This window comes from Carassius gibelio, chromosome A21, assembly GCF_023724105.1.
Source record: "Carassius gibelio isolate Cgi1373 ecotype wild population from Czech Republic chromosome A21, carGib1.2-hapl.c, whole genome shotgun sequence".
Taxonomy (NCBI): Eukaryota; Metazoa; Chordata; class Actinopteri; order Cypriniformes; family Cyprinidae; genus Carassius; species Carassius gibelio.
This window is the reverse complement of record NC_068391.1, coordinates 1,762,722-1,789,008: the sequence shown is the minus strand read 5'-3', so window position 1 is coordinate 1,789,008 and position 26,287 is coordinate 1,762,722. Positions and strand designations below refer to the sequence as shown.

General features: G+C 42.8%; 2 protein-coding genes across 2 annotated transcripts in view; both read right to left on the bottom strand.

The window, feature by feature from the left end:
* Positions 1 to 47: 47 nt before the first annotated feature.
* Positions 48 to 23,841, bottom strand: LOC127941569 (lysosome membrane protein 2-like). Its single transcript, XM_052536773.1, has 13 exons — positions 23,826 to 23,841; positions 23,198 to 23,528; positions 20,298 to 20,458; positions 18,435 to 18,582; positions 18,156 to 18,350; positions 16,343 to 16,434; positions 16,142 to 16,261; positions 11,720 to 11,898; positions 11,273 to 11,391; positions 11,056 to 11,129; positions 10,887 to 10,938; positions 10,642 to 10,794; positions 48 to 1,335 (listed from the first exon to the last, which is right to left on the bottom strand). Exons 2-13 carry the CDS (start codon positions 23,318 to 23,320, stop codon positions 1,216 to 1,218), a joined length of 1,536 nt encoding a protein of 511 aa, XP_052392733.1. The 5' UTR covers positions 23,321 to 23,528; positions 23,826 to 23,841; the 3' UTR covers positions 48 to 1,215.
* Positions 48 to 26,287, bottom strand: part of scarb2b (scavenger receptor class B, member 2b) — a 59,598-nt gene continuing 33,358 nt past the window's right edge. Inside the window, exon 13 of the transcript XR_008149107.1 lies at positions 48 to 939. The gene's annotated coding sequence lies outside the window, so the exon portion shown is untranslated. The remainder of the gene's footprint in view (positions 940 to 26,287) is intronic.

The window sequence follows — 26,287 nt, the reverse complement described above, 5'->3', positions numbered from 1 at the left end:
AAAAAAATGAAAAAATAACAAATACAACACAAAAATGACCAAATATATGCCTTTCAGAGAGACTTTTTATTATATTTTCGTATAAATCCATCAAAAAAGAAAATTCATATATATACAAAACTGTACAATTATTTGTGCAGTCTGAATCTTAAAATCCAAGAGCTGGACAGATGCAGAAGGCATTAAATAAAAGGACTGAAACTTTGAAAAGATCCTGAAATATTAGTTCAGTAATAGTAAAAGAAGTGCACGCTCATTGCAATACTGCTGTCTAATAATACTTATAGATTATATTCATTTCAGAACAATTCTCATCTAAAATCATTCAGGCAGTCGTCTGCGTTCAGTGTTTGAGGATCAAAGATCACGTTCAGAGAAGGGTGTATGTCTGACATTACGTTATTAACGAAATTAACGTTAGATTACATATTCCACAACATCAAATCAACAACTTTAGCATTTTAAGCTTATGAATGAATCAGCTGTTCACTGAAATAACACTCTTCATGATGAAAGGCACAGCAGGTTCAGTCACATGTGGCTGGTTCACACAGGACGGGTTGTGTTATTGTTTGTCACATGTGTGTGTTTGGCTGCGGTCAGTCATGTCAAGGTAAAACTACTTTCTATATTCTGTTTAAATGCAAGAACACGTCATGTGTGAAAAAGGTTTCAATTTAAGATTTATGAAATGCATATACGATTTGAATGACACTATGGAATAAACTTAATACGATGCATATTTGTCAGTTATAAATGAAACTGAATGTGTTTTATATACAAGGTTTATATATCTATTATCAGCAAAATACCATTTGTTTCAATCTCATGCATTTCATTGAAAATTGCTTGTTCAACATCTAGTCATATTTCAACCATGTTTATATATAGATAGATGAACAGATTTATGCTGATTCTAAGCGGTGCTAATAAATGCATCTTGAAAACATAATACATCTAATAAATGCAGATTAGTTGTTTAGAAATCTGGCCTTATTATGAATGACAAATATGCATCACATTATTTCAGTAGTGTGATCAGTGGACAGCGAGGGCTGCAATTGGGTTCGAATTGATCTGTGATACTCTTCCAAAAAATCCCTGACAGCAGTTTTAATGTCGCTTGTGTAGAAGTGTATAAATATGAAATGAAACAGATGAGTGACCATTAAGTGAGAGTGAAAGCACCTGTGACACACACACACACACAGCCGCTTAAGACTTGTCCACAGGTGTCATGCCGATATAAGTGCCATTTTTTCCGTCTTGATCGTCCACTTGCGCTGCTGCACACGCGCTGACAGGAGCGAATGATGTGTCTTTCTTTGCAGACGGCTGAAAAGAAGAACATATAAGATTAGAGATAAGAAAGACAAGATTGATTTAGTACAAGTTATACAAAATCAAATATTAGTTATAGTAATAGGAGTTACACAAACACAAGGAAAACAAGTTCATGTATTTAAGGAGAGCATGTTTCAGTCCTTGAACTAGTTTGAAGCATCACATGATCAACCAGATTCAAACCAGGAACAATTTCATATATTAACATATACATCTAGCCCATGTTATCTTACAGTTTTTTCGATTGCTAAATGACAGTCAGCACAACTGGAGCTACATTTGCAGAACTCTAATTACAGTCTGCACTAGCAACAGTCACCTGAGCTAAACAGTTCACATCACCTGCAAAACTCATTCCAAGCAACACAACTCTTAACACACGGCTCAAAACAGGCTCAGTGCAGCCAAACACTACACACAACCCTCACTGAGAGAACACACGTCACTCTGAACACACCGAGAGGAGAAACACTACACACAACCCTCGCTGAGATAACACACACCGTCACCCGGGACACACCGAGAGGAGAAACACCACACACAACCCTCGCTGAGATAACACACACGGTCACTCGGAACACACCGAGAGGAGAAACACCACCCACGACCCTCACTGAGATAACACACACCGTCACCCGGAACACACCGAGAGGAGAAACACCACACACGACCCTCACTGAGATAACACACACCGTCACCCGGAACACACCGAGAGGAGAAACACTACACACAACCCTCACTAAGATGACACACACCGTCACTCGGAACACACCGAGAGGAGAAACACCACCCACGACCCTCACTGAGATAACACACACCGTCACCCGGAACACACCGAGAGGAGAAACACCACACACGACCCTCACTGAGATAACACACACCGTCACCCGGAACACACCGAGAGGAGAAACACTACACACAACCCTCACTAAGATGACACACACCGTCACTCGGAACACACAGAGAGGAGAAACACTACACACAACCCTCACTAAGATGACACACACCGTCACCCGGAACACACCGAGAGGAGAAACACTACACACAACCCTCACTAAGATGACACACACCGTCACTCGGAACACACAGAGAGGAGAAACACCACACACGACCCTCACTGAGATAACACACACCGTCACTCTGAACACACCGAGAGGAGAAACACCACCCACGACCCTCACTGAGATAACACACACCGTCACTCGGAACACACAGAGAGGAGAAACACCACCCACGACCCTCACTGAGATAACACACACCGTCACCCGGGACACACAGAGAGGAGAAACACCACACACGACCCTCACTGAGATAACACACACCGTCACTCTGAACACACCGAGAGGAGAAACACCACCCACGACCCTCACTGAGATAACACACACCGTCACTCGGAACACACAGAGAGGAGAAACACCACCCACGACCCTCGCTGAGATAACGCACACCGTCACCCGGGACACACCGAGAGGAGAATCACCACACACGACCCTCGCTGAGATAACGCACACCGTCACCCGGGACACACAGAGAGGAGAAACACCACCCACGACCCTCACTGAGATAACACACACCGTCACCCGGGACACACAGAGAGGAGAAACACTACACACAACCCTCACTGAGATAACACACCGCCACTCGGAACACACCGACAGGAGAAACACCACACACACTCCTCGCTGAGAGAACACACACCGTCACCCGGAACACACCGAGAGGAGAAACACTACACACGACCCTCACTGAGATAACACACACCATCACCCGGAACACACAGAGAGGAGAAACACTGCACACGACCCTCACTGAGAGAACACGCACCATCACCCGGAACACACCGAGAGGAGAAACACCACCCACGACCCTCACTGAGATAACACACACCGTCACCCGGGACACACAGAGAGGAGAAACACTACACACAACCCTCACTGAGATAACACACACCATCACCCGGAACACACAGAGAGGAGAAACACTGCACACGACCCTCACTGAGAGAACACGCACCATCACCCGGAACACACCGAGAGGAGAAACACCACCCACGACCCTCACTGAGATAACACACACCGTCACCCGGGACACACAGAGAGGAGAAACACTACACACAACCCTCACTGAGATAACACACACCATCACCCGGAACACACAGAGAGGAGAAACACTACACACGACCCTCACTTAGATAACACACACCGCCACTCGGAACACACCGAGAGGAGAAACACTACACACGACCCTCACTGAGAGAACACACACCATCACCCGGAACACACCGAGAGGAGAAACACTACACACGACCCTCACTGAGATAACACACACCATCACCCGGAACACACAGAGAGGAGAAACACTGCACACGACCCTCACTGAGAGAACACGCACCATCACCCGGAACACACCGAGAGGAGAAACACCACACACGACCCTCACTGAGATAACGCACACCGTCACCCGGAACACACCGAGAGGAGAAACACCACCCACGACCCTCACTGAGATAACACACACCGTCACCCGGAACACACCGAGAGGAGAAACACCACCCACGACCCTCACTGAGATAACGCACACCGTCACCCGGAACACACCGAGAGGAGGAACACCTCACACGACCCTCGCCGAGATAAAACACACCGTCACCCGGAACACACCGAGAGGAGAAACACCACCCACGACCCTCACTGAGATAACACACACCGTCACCCGGGACACACAGAGAGGAGAAACACCACCCACGACCCTCACTGAGATAACACACACCGTCACCCGGAACACACCGAGAAGAGAAACACCACCCACGACCCTCACTGAGATAACACACACCGTCACCCGGGACACACAGAGAGGAGAAACACCACCCACGACCCTCACTGAGATAACACACACCGTCACCCGGGACACACCGAGAGGAGAAACACCACCCACGACCCTCACTGAGATAACACACACCGTCACTCGGAACACACAGAGAGGAGAAACACCACCCACGACCCTCACTGAGATAACACACACCGTCACCCGGAACACACCGAGAAGAGAAACACCACACACGACCCTCGCTGAGATAACACACACCGTCACTCGGAACACACCGAGAGGAGAAACACCACACACGACCCTCACTGAGATAACACACACCGTCACCCGGAACACACCGAGAGGAGAAACACCACCCACGACCCTCACTGAGATAACACACACCGTCACCCGGGACACACCGAGAGGAGAATCACCACACACGACCCTCGCTGAGATAACGCACACCGTCACCCGGGACACACAGAGAGGAGAAACACCACCCACGACCCTCACTGAGATAACACACACCGTCACCCGGAACACACCGAGAGGAGAAACACCACCCACGACCCTCACTGAGATAACACACACCGTCACCCGGGACACACAGAGAGGAGAAACACCACCCACGACCCTCACTGAGATAACACACACCGTCACCCGGGACACACCGAGAGGAGAATCACCACCCACGACCCTCACTGAGATAACACACACCGTCACCCGGGACACACAGAGAGGAGAAACACCACCCACGACCCTCACTGAGATAACACACACGGTCACTCGGAACACACCGAGAGGAGAAACACTACACACGACCCTCACTGAGATAACACACACCGTCACTCGGAACACACCGAGAGGAGAAACACCACACACGACCCTCACTGAGATAACACACACCGTCACCCGGGACACACCGAGAGGAGAATCACCACACACGACCCTCGCTGAGATAACGCACACCGTCACCCGGGACACACAGAGAGGAGAAACACCACCCACGACCCTCACTGAGATAACACACACCGTCACCCGGGACACACCGAGAGGAGAAACACCACACACGACCCTCGCTGAGATAACACACACGGTCACTCGGAACACACCGAGAGGAGAAACACCACCCACGACCCTCACTGAGATAACACACACCGTCACCCGGGACACACAGAGAGGAGAAACACCACCCACGACCCTCACTGAGATAACACACACCGTCACCCGGGACACACCGAGAGGAGAAACACCACACACGACCCTCGCTGAGATAACACACACGGTCACTCGGAACACACCGAGAGGAGAAACACTACACACGACCCTCACTGAGATAACGCACACCGTCACCCGGGACACACAGAGAGGAGAAACACTACACACAACCCTCGCTGAGATAACACACACCGTCACCCGGGACACACCGAGAGGAGAAACACCACCCACGACCCTCACTGAGATAACACACACCGTCACCCGGAACACACCGAGAAGAGAAACACCACACACGACCCTCGCTGAGATAACACACACCGTCACCCGGGACACACCGAGAGGAGAAACACCACACACGACCCTCACTGAGATAACACACACCGTCACCCGGGACACACCGAGAGGAGAAACACCACACACGACCCTCGCTGAGATAACGCACACCGTCACCCGGGACACACAGAGAGGAGAAACACTACACACGACCCTCACTGAGATAACACACACCGTCACCCGGAACACACCGAGAGGAGAAACACTAGCATCAAACACCAATACAGAAAATACTCACTTTTCACCTACACAGTTTGAACAATTTCTTCAAAGAAAAGAGTGACATTCTTTCACATGGTTTATTTAAATTTTTAGAACATAATTCTTTAAGGTAAATGAAAATTAGCAGTTTGCTTCAATATTCTGTAGTAAATTATGGAATTACAGTAATGAGAAAAAAAGGTAGAAACTAAAAGTACATACTGTAATTCAAACAAATAAGTTTCAGGGCAAATCCTGACATTGCAATCGGCAGTGTTTGAAATCTCTTCTCTTTTGAATGTGCGCTTCACAGTTTTGACAGCAGTGTGTTAGCATTTGAACAAATTGCTGTAAATCCACAGTGTTATGCAGGTTGTGGTTAAAGTCGTGGGATAAGTGTGTAGAGTTTTGAAAACTGTTGAAAACTACAAGCAATGAAACATGAACTGCTGCTATGCAGACTGTAGTTAGAGTTTTGCACATGACTCCAGTTGTGCCCACTGTCGTTTAGCAATCAAAAAAACTAATATCATTTCTGAACAAAACAGATTTTTCAAGCATAGTGAAATAATTTAGCTGCGGAGCAGTGTTTTTGGTCAGTGGAGTGAGGAGTGGGAAATGGTGAACAGAAGCGGAGTGATTTTTGAATGCTTGTAGCGTGGCGGGGAAATTGTTGCTTCTCCACTCCGCTCACATACTCTGGTGCAAGACGTGAGTTTAAATGTACATGTGTGAAGACGTTGCATTTACATTTACATTTACATTTAATCATTTAGCAGATGCTTTTATCCAAAGTAACTTACACATGAGAACAATAGAAGCAATCATACCAACAGGAGAATAGAGCTTAAGATCTTTGCCCGAACCCGATGGGACCCGTCGGGATCCGACGGGTTCGGTCGGGTTCGGGCTTAATTTCTATCATCTTACGCGGGCTCGGGCCGGGCTTGGGCTTGCGCTCCGGTTTGCAAGGTAAACGAGCGGTCATGTGATGTGTTTCGATTAGCGCGAGAAAGATGCGAAAATGAATGCTGAGCAGGTGTAACGGAGGCTTGCCTCTGGTGATTACGTTTTGGTTGCACCAGCAACTAAAGCAAACTCTGAGGTGTGGAAAAGTTTTGACCATGTTTATAATGAGAATAATGAGTGAATAATGACGCACCATCAGTGAGCGCAGGAACGCGCTGAAGACATCTACAGAGAATTCAATCATTTTCCTCCACAAAAACATGTAGACCTAGCCTAATCTCTGTGAGTAAAGGTTTTTCAAATGATAACTAAATATTCATTGAGTCTTAAATGCATAATGTTGACAGAGTATTTACGCTAATGTTGGCATTATCTTTTTATTAAATAAAGCAAATCCGGCGGAGCCTTTATCTTAATTTCGTTATTGCCAAATACCCATCTTAATTTAAAATTTATCTTAATTTAATTTTTTTTAAATGACTTGTTTTTATTGGTGCGTTGGTCTATTTATAGGTTAAATGAGCCTATGTCTAGAATGCGGAGATGTTACGATGTCACAGAGGACTTATTTTATTTCTTTATTCCAACTTACAAGTGGTCTAGTCTACTAGTTATGAGCAAATTATGTTAAAACATGAATAAATTACTCATTGTTGACAAAAGGCAAAAGAGCTGTGTGCATGCGCACATTTGAATAATGTCGGGCTGTAAACGGGTTCGGGCTTTAAAAAAGCTGTCAATCAAAATGTACGAAACCTGTCAGGCTCGGGGCCTGTCAGGCCTAACTTTAAAAGGCCCGATTACAGCTCTACAAGAGAACCACAACAGTAAACAAGTGCCATGACAAGTCTCAGTTAGTCTAGCACGGAACACATAGCCATTTTTTTTTTCAAGAATATGATAGACAAGGAAAGAAAGGGTAAGTGCTAGTATTAGTTGGTTAAGTGCTGGCGAAAAAGATGAGTCTTTAGATGTTTTTTGAAAAGACTAAGCTGTTCGGATTGAGATTGGGAGGTCATTCAGCTGGGCACAGTCCAGGAGAAGGTCTGTGAGAGTGATTTTGAAACTCCTTGGGATGGCACCACAAGGCGTCGTTCACTTGCAGAACGCAAACTTCTGGAGGGTGCATAAGTTTGAACTAGTGAGCTTAGGTATATTGGGGGCTGTGCCAGTGGTCGACCTGTAGGCAAGCATCAGTACCTGGAATTTGATGCGAGCGGCTACTGGAAGCCAGTGTAACCTGATGAGGAGAGGAGTAACGTGAGCTGTTTTTGGCTCATTGAAGACAACCCTCGCTGCTGCATTCTGGATCAATTGCAGAGGCTTGATAGTACATGCAGGAAGAGTCAGGAGAGCATTACAATAGTCCAGTCTGGAGAGAACCAGTGATTGGACAAGAAGTTTGGTGGCTTGCTCTGACAAGAAGGGTCTAATCTTTCCAATGTTGTATAAGGCAAATCTGCAGGACCGGGTTGTTGTAGCAATATGGTCTGTGGAGCTTAACTGATGATCAATTACAACTCCTAGGTTTCTGGCTGTCCTGGAAGGAGTTATGGTTGACGAACCCATCTGTATAGAGTAGTTGTGATTAAACAATGGGTTAGCTGGAATCACCAGGAGTTCGGTCTTAGTAAGGTTGAGCTGAAGGTGATGGTCATTCATCCAGCTAGAGATGTCACTCAGACAGGCTGCAATGCAAGCATCTAGTTGGAATGAGAAGTAGAGTTGAGTGTCATCAGCATAGCATCAGGTTGATAGGCAAAGCCATGCTTCTGAATGACAGGTCTTAATGACGTCATGTAGATGGAGAAGAAAAGAGGTCCAAGTACTGAGCCTTGAGGAACAAGTTATTTGTGACTTCACCCCTCCAAGACACCTTGAAGGATCTATCTGAGAGGTAGGACTTAAACCACAGGAGTGCAGTTCCAGAGATGCCCATCGTTCTGAGGGTGGACAGGAGAATCTGGTGATTAAGGGTGTCAAAACCAGCAGACAGATCCAGTAAGAGGAGTACTGAGGATTTTGAAGCTGCTCTTGCCAGTCACAGGGCTTCAGTAACCGAGAGCAGAGCAGTCTAAGTTGAGTGGCCACTTTTGAAGCCAGATTGGTTGCTGTCCAGGAGGTTCTTCTGTGTAAGAAACATAGAGAGCTGGTTGAACACAGCTCGCTCAAGTGTCTTTGCAGTGAATGGAAGAAGGGATACCGGACTGTAGTTTTCTAGAAGAGCTGGAGATGGTTTCTTAAGCAGTGGGCTTACCCGAGCCTGCTTAAATGCTGAGGGAATTGTCCCAGAGTGAAGAGGTGAGTTGATAATGTGAGTAAGTGAAGGTATAACTAAAGAAGAGATCGCTTGAAGGAGGTGAGTGAGGATCGGATCAAGTGGACAAGTAGTAGGATGATCAGACAGGATAAGTTTGAAAATGTCCATCTCTGAGAGTGGAGAGAAGGAGGAGAGAGAGTGTGCATTAGTCGTTGTGAAGTTATCGTCTGCGGTGTGGAGAATTGGTCACTGATGGTTCTTGCCTTATTTGTGAAGAAAGATGCAAAGTCATCAGCTGTAAGAGTCGATGGAGGATGAGGTGGATTAAGAAGAGAAGAGAATGGTTTGAAGAGTGTCCGAGCGTCACAACAGTTGTTAATTTTGTTGTGGTAGTATGATGTTTTAGCAGTGAAGACATTTGTAAAGAAGGAAGAGAGGAGAGACTGATACACACTGAGGTCGGTAGAGTTTCTTGATTTCGGCCATTTCCTCTCTGCAGCCCTAAGTTCAGAGCAATGTTCACGGAGCACCTCGGACAGCCAGGGGGCAGATGGGGAGTGCATGCTGGTCTAGACGACAGTGGGCAAAAGTTGTCCAAGCAAGAGGTTAAAGTGGAGCAAAGCGTGTCCGTAGCACTGTTCGTGTCCAGAGCTGAAAAATGAGAGAGTGAAGGATAGGTGTGTTGGAGAGAGTGGGCGTAGGTTCCGTTGAAAGGTGACCTGCTGTGGAGTGTATGCCACTTGAGCAGCGCAAATCTGTGAATGAATGTTCCGAAGTGATGTTAACTTCAACAGAGTAGGGAGCAAGGAACACTGTATAGGGACCATGTCACTGTGAACAGTTCAAGCATGGAGCTCACTTTTAACGAGCTGATGATCTGAATAAGGTGTGTTAACAAAGAGAAAACATGTGAAAAATGCAGAGCTGGGGGGTGCGAGGACTGGAATTGAGAACTGCTGACCTGAAAAAAAACGCAGTTGCTAGAGTGTAACTAGGAGGTTGCTAGGGTGTTCCGGCGAAATGAAAAAAGAATTGCTAGGGTTTTACTAGGCAATTGATAGGGTGTTATGGGTGGTTCCTAGGGTGTCCTAAGGAAATGAGAAAACTAAAGTTGCTAGGGTGTAACTAGGACGTTGCTAGGGTGTTCTGGGTGGTTGTTGGCAGTTGCTAGGGTGTTCTGGTGAAATGAGAAAACCAAAGTTGCTAGGGTGTTACTAGGCAGTTTTTAGGGTGTTCTGAGGTGTTTGCTATTACTAGGGGTGCGTGATTTCTCATAGAGCAGCTGTTACTACACAGAGCCGTTGTTAATAGAGAAGATGCGCAAATCACGTTAATTTTCAGCGTTTATTGGCCCATCTTCTCAGTTAACAACGGCTCTGTGTAGTAACAGCTGCTCTATGTGAAATCACGCACCTGATGGAATTAACCGCTGATTAGAAAACTGGCTTTACTGACGAGATGCGCATTAACGATCGGCCGATCGTGATCGGAGCACCTCTAGCTATTACCTTGTTCTGATAGAAGCGAATGGCGAGGATGATGGAGACAAGCACCAGAATGACTCCCAGAGACACGAGGATGAGCGGGAAATGAGACACCAGAGTCACGATCAGCAGCAGCTTCTGAATCCTCGCCGCTGAAGCGTCGTCAATCACCACAGACTGAAAAACATCAGAAAACCTTCAGTTCCACAAAAGAAAACATTGGTTACTAAATCATCCCATTCAGGGGAAACTTCTGACACTCTTCTGACCTCATTCAGAAACAAAATGGGAAAGATGGTGTTGTTGAGATTCCTGGTCAACCTGAGGAAACAAAGGACAAAGACCTTCAGCTTTAAAACTATAGAACATACACTCACACTCATGGCTGCTTACCAACACGGCCTGATTAAATATATCTAACAGGAAAGCCCCACTCACGGAAAGCCACTAACTATCTCGAGTTGAATGTTGAACTGGGTTCGTTTCATGGCACGAACAGGCACTCCCATAGTCTGAAGAAAAGTCAGAAATCTGAGCCAGACTGCAGCAATCAAACCAATTATGTCACAAAAACTTCAGAAAGGAAAAAAAATACATTCGAGAACGAGACACTGAAACACTTCAAAGTGTCTTATCATATCATAACATATCTTACAGGGTTCAGATCCAGAAAGGTCTGATGATGCTCATGCACCGGAGAAATGCCATCGATAGCTTGGGCATACTTCTCATCACCCAGATGAAAGTGAGGGAAAGACATGACGACAGGAGCCCCTGAAACAACAACAATAACATTTAGTCTTTTACCTGACACTTTTATCCAATGCGACTTACAAATGAGGGCAAAAGAAGCAAAAATCAAGAAAAGGGCAATATTTGCTGTGACAAGTCTCAGTTAGCTTAATGCGGTACACATAGCAAGGTTGTTTTTTTATTATATAAAAACCAGCCGGTGTAAGAGGCCTTTTTTGCTTTTGTTAATTGTATAATAAATAAAAAGAACACAAATAGAATACAAAAAGATTAGAGAAGCTAGTGGTTTTTTAAAGAAAGTAAGCAGTTAGTAAATTAATAGAGTGCCAGTCTAAATGCAGCACCTCACCATTCCGACACACAGACACATCCAGCACGCCGTCGTCCAGGCATTTATTTGGTGTCACACAGAATCCCTCATTTTCCGGGTTGTTCTTGCCGCTGGCCAGCGTGTCCCGGGGCGGTGTGAAGCGGTATGCTGGGATGCCCTTCAGCTCCACCTCCTTCTCAAAGCGCATGTGGATGGACCTGCAGAAGATCCATCAAATATCATCTTATGTGCAGATAACTACACCTGCTTTCCAGTTACACGAAAAGTGTTCAGTAATTTTAGGGGAAATTATTTTCCCAGCATGATTAAACCATGTACAAAGGTTATGTGAGCCATTCTTGCATCCACCTTTCCCTTAAAAATCTGGGTGAGGAGTCAGAGGAAAAGGACAAGGACAGCTGTCCCCGCCAGCACAATAACCCAAGGGTCCGCTGCTGATGTTCAACTAGGTTCAAAGTGATTTGAAAACATTCCAGGGTTGGAGTCTGTTCTCGTGAAACCATGTGTGAGTGAAAGTGAAAGTGACGTGACATACAGCCAAGTATGGTGACCCATACTCAGACTTCGTGCTCTGCTTTTTAACCCATCAAAAGTGCGCACACACACACAGTGAACACACACCCAGAGCAGTGGGCAGCCATTTATGCTGCAGCACACAGGGAGCAGTTGGGGGTCAGTGCCTTGCTCAAGGGCACCTAAGTCGTGGTATTGAGGGTGGAGAGAGCACTGTACATGCACCACCCCCCACCTACAATTCCTGCCAGCCTGAGACTCAAACTCACAACCCTTGGATTGCGAGTCTGACGCTCTAACCATTAGGCCACGACTTCCCAACCTCATTTTACCTCATTCATCTGCTGTGTGTCGGGAATCTGTTCTGGTTGACAGTACGGCGCAAACAGTGGTGTCCCTTTCTGCGATTCCCCTGGGCGCTTCAACTAAGAGAGCAGATTTCCTAAAAGAGCAAATCACGGATGATTCACGTCTTTTTAAAGACGCCTTTTCATTCGCGTCCTTCTGGATGCGGTCGTTTCCTGTTCTCTGACATAGGCCACGAGCGTTGTCTTCCATGTCTGGGCATTCAGCACGCTGAAGGCACGTTCGTGGATGGTTCTCTCTTTTCTTAAAGGGAAAGGAGCAGACCCCTCCCGTCACTACACGTTCCGGCTAGTGCTCTAGGAGATTTGAAGGTGACAGTGAGAGCTTCTTCGCCGGGCCATGCCCCATGGACCTCTTGCCCCTTCCACAGTGTTTGTCTTGTGCGGCTGCTGGGTGATTTTGCTGGGCTGTCTTATGGCAGTCCCAACAGGTCATTCAGTTTGCCGCCGGGGATCAGATGTCGATTGCAGGATCGGAGATGGGCTATTGACCTCTGTGGATGAAGATATGGTGGGGCGGCCCCCCTCGGGTGTTGTCGCCACTGCCGAATTGGACCTAGAGTTGACAGCCTTGCTTGCCCAGGCAGCTGTGAGCATCAGGATGGAGGTGAATGCACCGCCCAGCCCTGAGTGCTCATGGCTGTTCAATTGGTGCTCGGTGTAGAGCGTGGCTCACAACCTCGGGAAGGCGATGTCCACTCTGGTGGTCCAGTAGTGCCGTTTCTGGTTCAGCCTGGTCTGTATGAGAGACGTTGACAAAGATCACTTTCTTGACGCTCCCATCTCCCAGGCTGTCCTGTGTGGTGATGCTGTCAGGGGCTGTGCCCAGCAGTTCCTGACAGAACAACGTCAGACTGAGGCCATACAGCACATCTCACCCAGACATGATCCTCAGGCTGCCACCATTCCGTCATGGGCAGTGCCTCAGCCTTCCCGTCATTGTGGGAACCCCCTGCATCCTCCACAAAAGCTCTGCCACGTGCTGAGAGTTCTTCGAGGCCAGCGCACCGAGCACCGCACAGGAGAGCGGCGCCCCCCGTGTCACTTCCGGCTGCGAAGTCCTCTAGGAAGCTCCTGGGGCATATGGCATCCGCAGCTGCAGTCACGCAGCTCGGGTTGCTCCATATGAGATCACTTCAGCACTGGTTGCACTCCGAGATGGGCATGGAGCCGCGGTACACATCGCGTCACCAGCACACCGATGTGTCGCCGATTTAGCCCCTGGTGGGATCTTGTCTTTCTACGGGCTGGTGTGCCCTTAGAACAAATGTCCCGACATGTTTTTGTCACAACAGATGAGCACTGTACAACACGGGCTTGGGCGCAACATGCAATGGGCAGGCAGATTCAGGACAGGACCTTGACTGCTTTGGATCATCAACTGTCTGGAGTTGCTGGCAGTGCATCTAGACTTATGGCAGTTTCGGCCTCTGTTGCTGTACAGGCACGAGTTGGTCCGCACGCACAACACTGCAGCTGTTTTGTACATCAACCAACAAGGCGGTCTACGATCAGGTCGCATGTCCCAACTCGCCCGCCATCCCCTCCTCTGGAGTCAGACGTGGCTCATGTCGCTGCGCGCTATCCATATCCCGGGGCAGCTCAATTGTGCAGCCGACGCGCTCACACGACAGCTCACCTTTCCCGGGAGATAGCGACTCCATCCCTAGACGGTCCAGCTGATCTGGAGTCGATTTGGGGAAGCCCAGGTAGACCTGTTTGCTTCCCATGAGTCCTCCCACTGCCAGCTGTACTATTCCCTGTCCCAGGCCCCCCTGGGCACGGATGCACTGGCACACAGCTGGCCTCGGGTTCTACACAAGTATGCGTTTCCTCCAGTGAGCCTGCTTGTACAGATGCTGTGCAAGGACAGGGAGGACGAGGAACAGGTCCTGTTGGTTGAGCCTTACTGGCCCACCCGGACCTGGTTTTCTGAACTCATGCTCCTCGTGACAGCCCCTCCCTGGCTTATCCTCTGAGAAGGGACCTCCTCTCTCAGGGGCTTGGCACCATTTGGCACCCGCATCCAGATCTTTGGATAGTGGATGCCATCACCTTGGTGTACCATTCCCAAGGTGAGCCGTGCCCCCTGGGGGTGAGGGCCCACTCCCCACAGAGTGCGGCCTCCTCCTATGCACTGGCGCACCGTGCCTCTCTGGCAGACATCTGTCGAGCTGCAGGCTGGGCGACACCTAAGAGGTTTTACAACCTTCGTGTAGAGACAGTTTCTTCCAGTGTGTTGGGTAACAGGTAAATTGGCGGGAAGGGCTGGCTGGGTGTCACACTTGCTGCGGCACTCCCCCTAACACAGGGGTGCAAGCGCCTTTCTTCTCCCAGTAGAGTTCCCCGGTTGGCGCAATCTGGTTGAGCATCCTCCAGCACCCTCGGCAGTCAGACTTGGCGGAGCAGTCTGTCGCCAGGCCCAGTGCTGGTGTTAGTATGCCCGGAGTTCCGGTCAGCCCCTGTACTGGGCTAGGTGTCCATATGGCTTGATTCCCTACAGGTAATCCCATATATGTATTTTTCCACGGTAAGGTTTCCCTCTTGGCAAACATGTGTCTTCCCTTGACAGACCCGTTCTGTCAGTCTCTTATGGCAGCCATTCCATCCCTACTCTAAAGTAGGACCTGCCTCAGAGACCCCTTCCATATGTAGTACTGCCCCCTGGGTTATTCCATATCAGTATCTCCACATGCCACCTCCCTACGGGTAAGATGTGGTCTCCGTAGCGGCCTGTTCCTAGGCTCGCTTCCCCATTGTCTTGCCAAGCTGAAAGAAAAAATAGGGAAAATTTGAAGCAATCTTTCACTGAAGGTTGAAATCCCTTCCATTAACTTTGTGTTGGCGGAACAGCAGCATGGCCTTCTCCAGCAGCGAGGTAATCCCCCTTTGGCCCCTTTGGTACCAAGGTCAGTGAATTTCCGCTGGGGCTTTGGGAAGGTTACAACCTTAAGTATAGCTTTTGGGGCATGCCACGGCTTGCCGACAATTGCAGCACCACAGGGTTGTGACGGTGTTCAGGTTGTGTCGTTTTCCATAGGACCCCATATGTCGTTCGACATAACTTGTAGTGACCGACAGATACGTAACCCTCGTTCCCTGATGGAGGGAACAGAGAGGTTATGTCCCCGTTGGCAGTGGCACACGGAGTAGCTCAGGTATGTTAAATCCACTAGCCAATTTTCATTGGCGTTTTCTCTTAAACTCAGAGATGATTGGCCTCCCAAATGAGACCCCATATGTCGTTCGACATAACATCTCTGTTCCCTCCATCAGGGAATGAGGGTTACGTACGTAACCGAGACGTTCTTTTTTCCACTAAAACTTTGATGCACGTCGTCTTAGTTTATTACATATTACAAAGGATGTGATCTCAAAACAAGCAGGAAAAAATGCATCACATGCAAGTTTTGAAGTCATAACATGTACATTTCTATAGTCGACAGTGTCAATCTCAGCAAAAATATCACTCTTAAAGCACTGATGGCTGTCTAATAACCTGACACTGTGTAGATATGGTTGGCTACTTGACGAGTGCATGAATGCAAACGAGGGCCGCTACCTGCAGTGGTCAGGGGTGAAGACGTTGAGCCGCTCTTCTTTGGTCAGGAACGGGTGGAAAGAGCTGCCATCAGTGCCGTTGATCATGTTACTCTGGTTGGTTTTCCAGAAGGACACCATCCTGAGACACAAAGCACATGAAGTCAATCTTCTCCAGCTCTGCTTCATTAAACAGGACATTCAGGAAAATCTGGGACTTTACTTTTCTCCCTTCCAGGTGTAAATGCGGCCAAAGTCCAGGTAGTTCTGCTCTCCGGTGTGATACACAAACTCACCATCATCACTTCCATTTTTCTGACAACACAAGAACAGACGATATATATACACACACACACACACATTCATGTACAGAATAATAGATCTGAGTATGTTAGTATATGTGTCTCCGTGTCACCTCAGTTTAAGATTCCTGTTTTAGTTTTCATGGATTAGCACTTTCTTAACTTTCCGAACTAATTCTCCTCTGTCCGTGCCCTTAATTTGAGATTGAGCTCTGAAAATTAGCTTGCAGTACAAACATTCTGTCTATCTATAGTGCATTTCTGCTGCCTAGCTCTGGAATAAACTACCACAAGATTTCTGTGTTATCTCTTTACTCCAGACGTTTAAAACTGCTCTCAAAACTCACATATTTACAATGTTTATTAATTGATTGCTTGCCTTAAATTTCTGCTCTATGCTTGTTTTGTAATTTATCTTGTTTATTGCATATTATTTCACCTCTGACTGCTGTGTGGCTGTTCATGTCTGTTATTTACCTCATGTAAAGCATCCCTGGGTATTTTAGGAGGTGCTATATAAATAAAATGTATTATTATTATTGTTTGGCAGCATTTTGTATTATTCTACCAACAATTATTAATGTTTTAATTAACAGTAAAGACTTCAGTGATACATAATGAAAAAAAAATTCCTGCATTTATTAAGATAATTTGTGCAACACCATGTGGAAATGTAAAAAATATATATAGATATTTTACACATATTTATGTGTAAAAGATAAATGGGCCGTCGGACTGAATCATTTAATACAATTCATATATATATATATATATATATATATATATATATATATATATATATATATATATAAATTCTGAATCAATTAAGATTTTATTTTCTGTTAATTTAGTCATGTTAATGAAGTGGTTAAAGGACAAATGTACTCCAAAAATACATTGTGATCATTCCGTTTTTCATTATCGGTTGACAAAATACAAATTGTAGAACAATAAAAATGTTAAATATATTTTATAACATTATAAATATCATATTATTTTATAATTATAATAAATGTCTATATTTGATATAAAATACAAATGATAACAATATGTAAATAAGATTGCTATAAATTAATATAATGTATAATATATATATATAATATATATTATAAATGTATTAAAATGTAAAAAAAATTATATAACAATATAAATATATTGCATTTTTATATAAAAATACATTTTATTTAATACATTTATATTCATATTAAATAAAATAATCATTAGTAATACAATATTTATTATTATTAAATATAATTTTATATATGTACATTAAATATATTTTATATGCACATTACAGTAACATATGAATATATAAGATAATCCAAAACACACTGTTCAGTACATTACTTGAGTCCACAGAAGTGATAGAAAATTTTAACAAACAAACACATTTACAGTAAAGATAATTAAATACTATCATTATCACTTATGATTGAATTTCTCAAGAAAAACGTAGAAAAACTATGTAGACAGCCAAAACCCTCAAAGAAACCTGGGGATGAGCCAAGAAAACTTTTGAGGGTGTGTGTGTGTGTGTGTGTGAGAGTGTGTGTGTGTGTGTGTGTGTGTGTGTTTGTGTGTGTGTGTGTGTGTGTGTGTGTGTGTGTGTGTGTGTGTTTGTGTGTGTGTTTGTGTGTGTGTGTGTGTGTGTGTGTGTGTGTGTGTGTGTGTGTGTGTGTGTGTGACATGTTACTACAGAAGGATCCACAGACACGCGTCTGATCTGAGACTCACATGCAGCATGAGACCGAAGTATTCGTCTGTTTCTGGTTTTATGGTTTTCAGTCGGGTGAGTAAGGGGTCTTTGAAGCCCCAGAGCAGCTCCTGCACCGTGTGTGTCATGAACATTTTGGTGCCGATGGAGCCCATGTACAAGGAGATTCCCGAGGATACCCAGAAGCTTAGACTTTTCAACCGATTCATCACGGCCTGTTGGAGGAAACCAGAGCCTGAGACTCAGATCAACTGGACAATAAAACAAACACACACACACACACACACACACACACTCACCACCGCTGGGATGTTCACCGTTGTCACCAGATCCACGTAAGGGTCTCCAACTGATTTCTCAGGCTCAAAGACGAAAATCTTGGCTGTGTAAGCAGCAACCTTCGTCCCGTTGTGAACAAATGACACGTTGTGTTTGGGCCTGAACTCTCTGGAACGAGTTAGAGTTACAGAAGAAGAACAAAACACAGTTCAGCTGAGCAGAAATAACACAACTAGATTGACTTTTATTGACATTGTGATTATATATGTGTGAGTCTGAAACACAATGATCACTTCAATGAAAATGATGGTGGTGCAAATTGAAAAATTATGCACGAATGGCTATATAATGTAATTTATAATTGTAGGGTAGAAAAAAATTATATGCATAATGTGGAGCATATATTCATGAAAGTTATTTTGTGTTTCGCTCTCTTTGGTTAAACATCGAGCGTATTGATTCCTGTTTAAGTGTCTTCTTTTATCCTCTTAATTAAGATCAAGTCCAATGCAAACAAACCATGCAGAGGAGTACAGTTAGAGAGTGTTAACAGCACAGACTTTGGTATTTGTTTAGGGTGTGACATGAATGATCCTGCAGAAGTGAGGAGAGTATGACTGCAAACACGCTAATAAAACAAGACCGCATCAAAACGACTTCAGCTTCGGCTGCAACTGTATTTAATAATGCACACATAATTCTTCAGTAAAGATGATCAACGTCTGCAAATTAGCAGATCTAACTGAAGTAAACTTGGGTGTCAGTTTCCAGCAAATTTTACATTTAAAAATTCAATAGGAGTTTTTTTTTTAAGATAAATTATTAAAATGAAGAAATATATTAAGATTATCATGAATATTAAAAATATTATTTTCTAATTATAAATACACACACACACAAATATAAATAAAATCTAAATATATTCAATAATAATATAGTAAATTAAAATATAATGAAAATTTTTGGGGGATAGCATACATTTGATAATTTATATTTTTTTATAAACACATTAAAAACAAATATATGTGTGTAAATGTGTGTACAATTCTGTCATCATTTGCTCACATGGTCCAAAAAAGTATATGTAATAAATTTTATCAAACAAAATATTTCATGCTGAACCGACTTTAATCTCTGTCTGATGCTTTACACAACAATGACTTTAAATTATCTTTTGGGAATAATTTCTCCATATTTGATGTGCGATTAATTTGATTGATTAATTACCACATCATGTAATTAATTAGATTAAAAAATGTATTCGCTTACCAGCCCATATTTTCATATGTTATGTTGTTTTGTTTTGTTATAAAAAATGTATGTTGTTTTGATGTCAATTTTTGTTATGTTATGTATTATAATACAACACTGCAAAACATAACATGTTAAGTTATATGTTTTATGATTTGATGTTATGCTGTTTGGTTATTTTTTATTTTTTTTAAATGTTTTATTATAATAAAACATAACACTGCAAAACAATGTTATGTTTTGTGTGATGCTCTAGTTATATCATGCTTAAAGTTACATTTTATGTTGTTTTATAATTAAAAATAACATAGCAAAACAATATTATAAAATAACATGTTATGCTTTACGTGAGACTGTTATGTATGTTTAGTTATGTTATATTATATTATGTTTTTATGTTATGTTTTCTTAGGGAAAAAACATAACATAGCAAAACATAATGTTTTTTTTTTTTTTTACATAATGTTGTTTTATAACATAAAACAGAATAACATAACAATAACGTAACAAGACATGGCATGTTATGTACCTCTGTGCAGAGGGATTTCGGACCAATGCAATGTCGTAAAATGGCATAAAAGCAAGCGCTGATTTCATGAAAACCGTGCCGTCTGTGTGTTCAGGTGATGTACCTGTAGGTGTACGGCCCCATTGTAGTAACATGAGGTTTGGCTTTTCCTTCCAGAAACTCTTCAGGGTTGGTGAGGTTGAAGATGAAGAACTCCATGTAGACCGGAGGCGGGGGATTCTTCCACGTGCCGAAAATTTTACTGCCTTCTGTCAGCGTGATCTCCTGAACACACAACACAACAGGGATATTATACATTACAGCACAAACATGTGAATGAAGGTGAAACTCTATTCAGTTTGAGACACAATCAAACATTTAGTGGCTTTAGTTCATATCTGTTAACTTTGAGGTCATTCACTGTAAAACTGGTTTTTCAGAGTTGCAAATAAAACAAGAAAATATAATTATTTGTGTAAATTAAAACAAAATTAAATTCAGTGTATAAGAGAGTTGACAAAATCACATCCTGTCTGCTTCATTAATCACACTGGAATTGGACAAGGACGAGTATTTAGGTCACGACCTCATGACCTCCAGCGCTACATTGTTGCATGCTCAGATCTAACATTTTCAAATTTCTCAAATGTTGATAAAATGTATTTGTTCTGGCTCAATCAGGTCATTAGAAGCCAGCAGCAGAAACACACAGGAGTCGGGAAGTATTACAAGAAATATGAAAGACAGTAACTATGGATTTGTCTTTTTTTTTTAATGTTTTTGATTTTTTTTTATGTATTGGTGTTTGAAATTTAATAAAAGTCAATATTGTTTTTATTAATTTTTATTTATTAGTTTTAGTTAACTTTAGTAAGTGATAATAAAAAAAGATGTTTCATGTTTTTAAAAAACATATCTTCTGCTCACCAAGGCTGCATTTATTTGATAAAAATGCAGTAAAAACAGTAAAACTGTGGACTGTTATTATAATTTTTATATGAAATTAAAAAAAACTTTTGTAACATTATTAATGTTTTTACTACCACTTTTGATTAATTTAATGCATCCTCTATGAATAAGAGTATTCATTCCTTTTAATGTACATTGGTTTCAGAATTTCTTGCATTACTGATGACAGATTCACTCTTTACTGTCATCAACATGATTTCCACATTTTTCTTCCATAATCAAAACTCTGAACGTGTGTCCAATCAGAAACTCCCAGAACATCTGCAGTGTATGTGTATGTGAGTGTGTGTGTGTGTGTTCTTGTTTTTGTGTCATATCAGGACTCAACTCTGTATAATGACATGGGTATGACACAGGTATTACAAGGAGAGGGTGACTTATGAGCACATAACCCATGTCCCCATTTTTCAAAACACTTATAAATCATACAGAATGAGTTTTTTTGAGAAAGTAAAAAATGCACAAAGTTTCCTGTGAGGGTTAGGGTTAGGTGTAGGGTTGGTGAAGGGAGATAGGGATGAACCCACTTTTCACAAAAACAAACATGTGTGAGTGTGTGTGTGTGTGTGTGTGTGTGTGTGTGATTTACTCTCCCAAACATCCAGATGTAAGCAAGTGATCATGTGCTTCCTGCAGACGTGACATTTACTTGATGCTCTATCAAAGAAAAATCTAAGCATATGAAGGGGTCAAAATCAAAATCATAAAAATGTAAAATTAAAATAATAATAATAAACAAAACAAAAAAATATAGAACCAAAAACATTTAACCATAAAAATTGGAATATAGAATTAAATTATTTAAAAAAATAACAAATAATTATTCAATAAATCAATAAAAATCCCTTACTGATGCAGAATCCAATCCAAGTCAGACTGTGGAGGTGGTTTAATATGAAAATGTATTCAGAAAATTATAGAAAAATGAAACTACATTTCATAACTTGGAGACAAAATTCTTAAGTATTATAACTAACTTCAAATATAAAAAATACAAATCCACAGTTAATATAATATAATATAACTGTATCCAAAAAGGTATCCAAACTATTAAAAATACAAAGAAGATAAAAAATACAAAGTATCTAGAAAAACAAAGTACCTAAAAATACAAAGTTTCTAAGAATACAAAGTATCTGAGTTGGATAAGAACCTGTGAAAGTCAAAGTATTCAGGTGAACCCTTTAATAAAAGAGGAAGTGAAACTAAGATCAAAAATAGAGCGAGAGAAAGGAGAAGTCTTATAGGGAGGGTCTCGGACGCATCTTATATAGTGCATCAGAACAAAAGACATGTTTCAAATGCACATGAGCGAAATCAATCATATACATCTCGCCTTTTACAAAAATAGCCTAAAAAGTGTCGCCCAGTTTCTATTCCTCTTTCTGAGACCTAAAACATTTTGTGAAAACAACAATATTTCCAAGAATGATTAACTACAATTACTCCTCTATACGCAGTTAGAAATACCTACAATGTACATGTGGGGCCTCAAGTAGCCAGACGATTAAATTCACATGTAGAAAGGCTCATTAAATGTAATAATCATTAGCTTGTACACTACTTATCACAAATCTACAGATATGTTAAACTATACGTATATGCAAAGCGTTATCATGATTTAGTCTAAAGGCACACAGCATAAGATTACTATTATTGTATGGCTGCAAGGAAGGTCTGCAAAAGATTATGATTAAAATCTGCTGTTATAGGTAAAGTACATTTAAACACGTGGATTCTCAGAATTCGATTCACCATTACTAAAACTTAAATATACCATAAAAATTGAAAATTACCAAAAAAAAAAAAAAAAAAAAGTTTTTACAAAATAATACAAAACACTTTACACATTAAACCATACACAATGTACATTTAAATGAACCAATTTCAGTATATTAACAAAAAACACTGTAATCATACAAATGTAACATTAAAATAACACATGCTTTTTAAAATAAAAATAAATTAATTATAAAAATACTATATACATTATAAAATTATAATATTTATCTGACATAATAAACTGTCCCGTTCCTCAGCAAAGACAGCTCTTACCCCCTTCAGCTTGTTGTGGATCAAGGTCTGGAAGAGTCCGGACACAAAGAGTCCGGTTCCCATGATCAGGAGAACAGCGCCGATGACTCCAGACGTGAACATGCAGCAGGATTCCTTCCTCATGGTGCAGGTGTCAGTGAAGCCCAGAGTCCAGCGGGTCAGCAGAGCTCTTCCTCTGAACACACACAGGTTCAGTCAGATCGAGTCACTCTTCTCACAGTACTTGCTCCAGAAGCTCCTCAGAAGAGTAAACTTGATCCAGCGGCCGACTCACTATTTGAATGAATGACAGCAGTGTGGAGGGGCCCGATGTTACCCGGAGTGGGCGGGACTGAGGGCGAGACATTCTTCAATATCTGTGTATGTAAAGGTGTACATAATGTTCATAAATATTTTTCCTTGTTTGTAGATTTACATAAAAGAAGTGAGAAGAACGATCACCAGCAAAGTCATTAAAGTTATGAGTTCTTTTCTGAAAGTGAACGCTACTTGTTAAGCCTTTGTTCAAAGTACGTAATTGGTCAGAACAGAATAGTAAAAAGAGATTGACACAGCCATTGTTACATTGCATTGCACTGCACAGATCTTCACCATCAAGTATGGAGTCACACAATGATGAGAAAGATACCTCTCAAGCCTTTGAGATTAGATCACAAGCTTCTAGCTGCAAGTCATGACAAAGATCAAGTCTGTCATCAGACAGTGTGGCAGCGACTCGGGCGAGAACTAAAGCAGAAGCAGCTGGAAGCTAAAGCACATTATGCAGAAAGAGAAACAACTATGATGAAGAAAAAAGCAGAAGTAGAAGCAGATTTATTCTTGCTAAAATCTCAAAAAGAAGCAAGTGCAGCATCCACTGAAGCGGCGATTTCTGAAGCATCAGCTGACATCGAGGAAGGAAATATAAATGAACTGGACAATGAGACAAACTCAGTTCACACTCAGCGAACTATGGAGCATGTTCAGACGCACACAGTGGAACAATGTCAGAAGTTTCCTGATACTCTGATTCTACAGACAACGACGATTGTCAAAGTGCTGTGGTTTTAGAAGAAGAAGAAAAACGTACCTCAAAGAACAGTCTATCTCCTTCAGGTGTTGCATGTCTTCATGTCTCTGCAGTGCACCCAGGGCCTGCTCCATGGGCAGTGGACTCTCCAATAACTCAGCAAGAGTAAGGAGGGGAGCCTGAAGGTGATGTCTCATCTGAGGTTACTTCATATTGCACAGAAATCTCAGGGAATGCTACCAGACTATCTAACTCCCTTGAAAAAGCTAAGAGGATGTATGTAGTTCTGGATGTTTTTCGAGCTTGTTTGGGATCAACAGAGATTCTTTCCCCTATACTATAAGTACACGTGCAGGTACAACAAAGACAATGGGAAGAATAGCAAACAATTTCATTGTTAGTTCACTGAATGGGACAACTCTAGTGTCACTTCCCACAGTCTTGGAATGCCATATCTTGCCTAAAGATCGCAACGGAATTCCTACACCTGGAATAGCACAAAAAATGTCTAAAGTGTGCATAATTTTCAGGAAAATATAATGTATCTGGTAACATGCCATATGCTCAGTGTCTTGACTTGGGTCACTGGGTCACTGTGGGAGAAGTGCGTATGTGGGGAGTTCACAAGTCCGAGACTGCAAATGTTTTCAGGACAAACACACAGCAAAATAGACGCACATCTTTTTCCCACCCTGCTCAACTTCAGGTCAAAGAACAGTTTGGCACTCCAAATGATCAATACCAATCCACTCTACCTTACTTTTGCATTTTTTTTTTTGTGGACCAGACCTAAACAACAAGCTCCTGGGGTTCTTGATGCGCTTTAATAAGGAGCAGATTGCAGTCACAACTGATGTAGAACTAATTTTCTACTGCTTCAAGGTCAGGAAACCAAAACTTTCTGAGGTTTCAGTGTTTCAAGGATAACGATCTCTCTCCAAAGAAATCACAGAGTACTAAATGACAGTTCATGTTTTTGGTAACAGCCCGTCTCTAGCTGTGCCAATCTTTTGGATAAGATAAGCTGCTGAGTTCGATGAAGAGGAGCATGGTAGAAAAGCCAAGCACTTTGTCCACAGAAATTTTTATGTGGATGATGGCCTGATTTCTGTATTCAGTCCAGCTGAAGCCATCAGCCTACTAAAAACACCAAAACATGTTGGCTGAGTCAAACATCAAGCACTACAAGATTTCATCAAACAGTCATCAAGTCATGGAAGCATGCCCAGAATCTGAAAGTGCAAACAACCTGACAGATCTGAATTTGAGTGTCAATCTTCTACCTCTCCAAATAAGATTGGGGTTGAGTTGGAACTTAGAGACTGTTACAGTTACAGTCTACGACCTTAAGCTAAGCTTTTGTGGCATGCCACGGCTTGTCGACAACTGCAGCACCACAGGGTTGTGACTGTTTTCAGGTTGTGGCGTTTTCCATAGGACCCCATATGTCGTTCGACATAACTCGTAGTGACCGACAGATAGGGAACATATCTGTTACGTAAGTAACCCTCGTTCCCTGATGGAGGGAAAGGAGATGTTATATCCCTGCGCCACAACCTTGAACCATTTGCTGTTGCTGGGACACGTTCTCAGCTCCTCAGTGTAAAACCTGAAAGAGTGGATGCACCTGTTGCCTATTTATACCCGTGGGGACGGCGTGTGGCTCAGGTATGTTAAATCCACAAGCAAATTTTCATTGGCGCTTTCTCTTAAACTCAGAGATGATTGGCCTCCCAAGTGAGACCCCATATGTCGTTCGACATAACATCTCCATTCCCTCAATCAGGGAACGAGGGTTATGTACTAAACCGAGACGTTACATGCGTAACCTTGAAACTTTATGTAGAGTATAATTTCGTTAAAGAAATCATTTCATATTTTCATAGTAATAATAATCCAATTAAGAATTTTTTTATTAAAGTTAATGTTCACCCAACAAAAAATAACAATTCTGTCATCTTTACTCACATGGTCCAAAAAAATATATGTAGTAAATGTTGTCAAACAAAATATTTCTTGCTGAACCTCTAAATCTCTGTTTGAAGCTTTGCACAACAATGACATCAAATTATCTTTTAAGA

What these genes read in the sequence shown, in the direction of transcription:
- LOC127941569 (XM_052536773.1), bottom strand. Translation starts at nt 23,320, where the DNA reads ATGAGGAAGGAATCCTGCTGCATGTTCACGTCTGGAGTCATCGGCGCT. An exon ending in TCCACAACAAGCTGAAGGGG is followed by an intron (nt 20,459 to 23,197) that starts GTAAGAGCTGTC and finishes TTGTGTGTTCAG; the next exon opens with GAGATCACGCTGACAGAAGG. An exon ending in ACTTCGGTCTCATGCTGCAT is followed by an intron (nt 16,435 to 18,155) that starts GTGAGTCTCAGA and finishes TTGTGTTGTCAG; the next exon opens with AAAAATGGAAGTGATGATGG.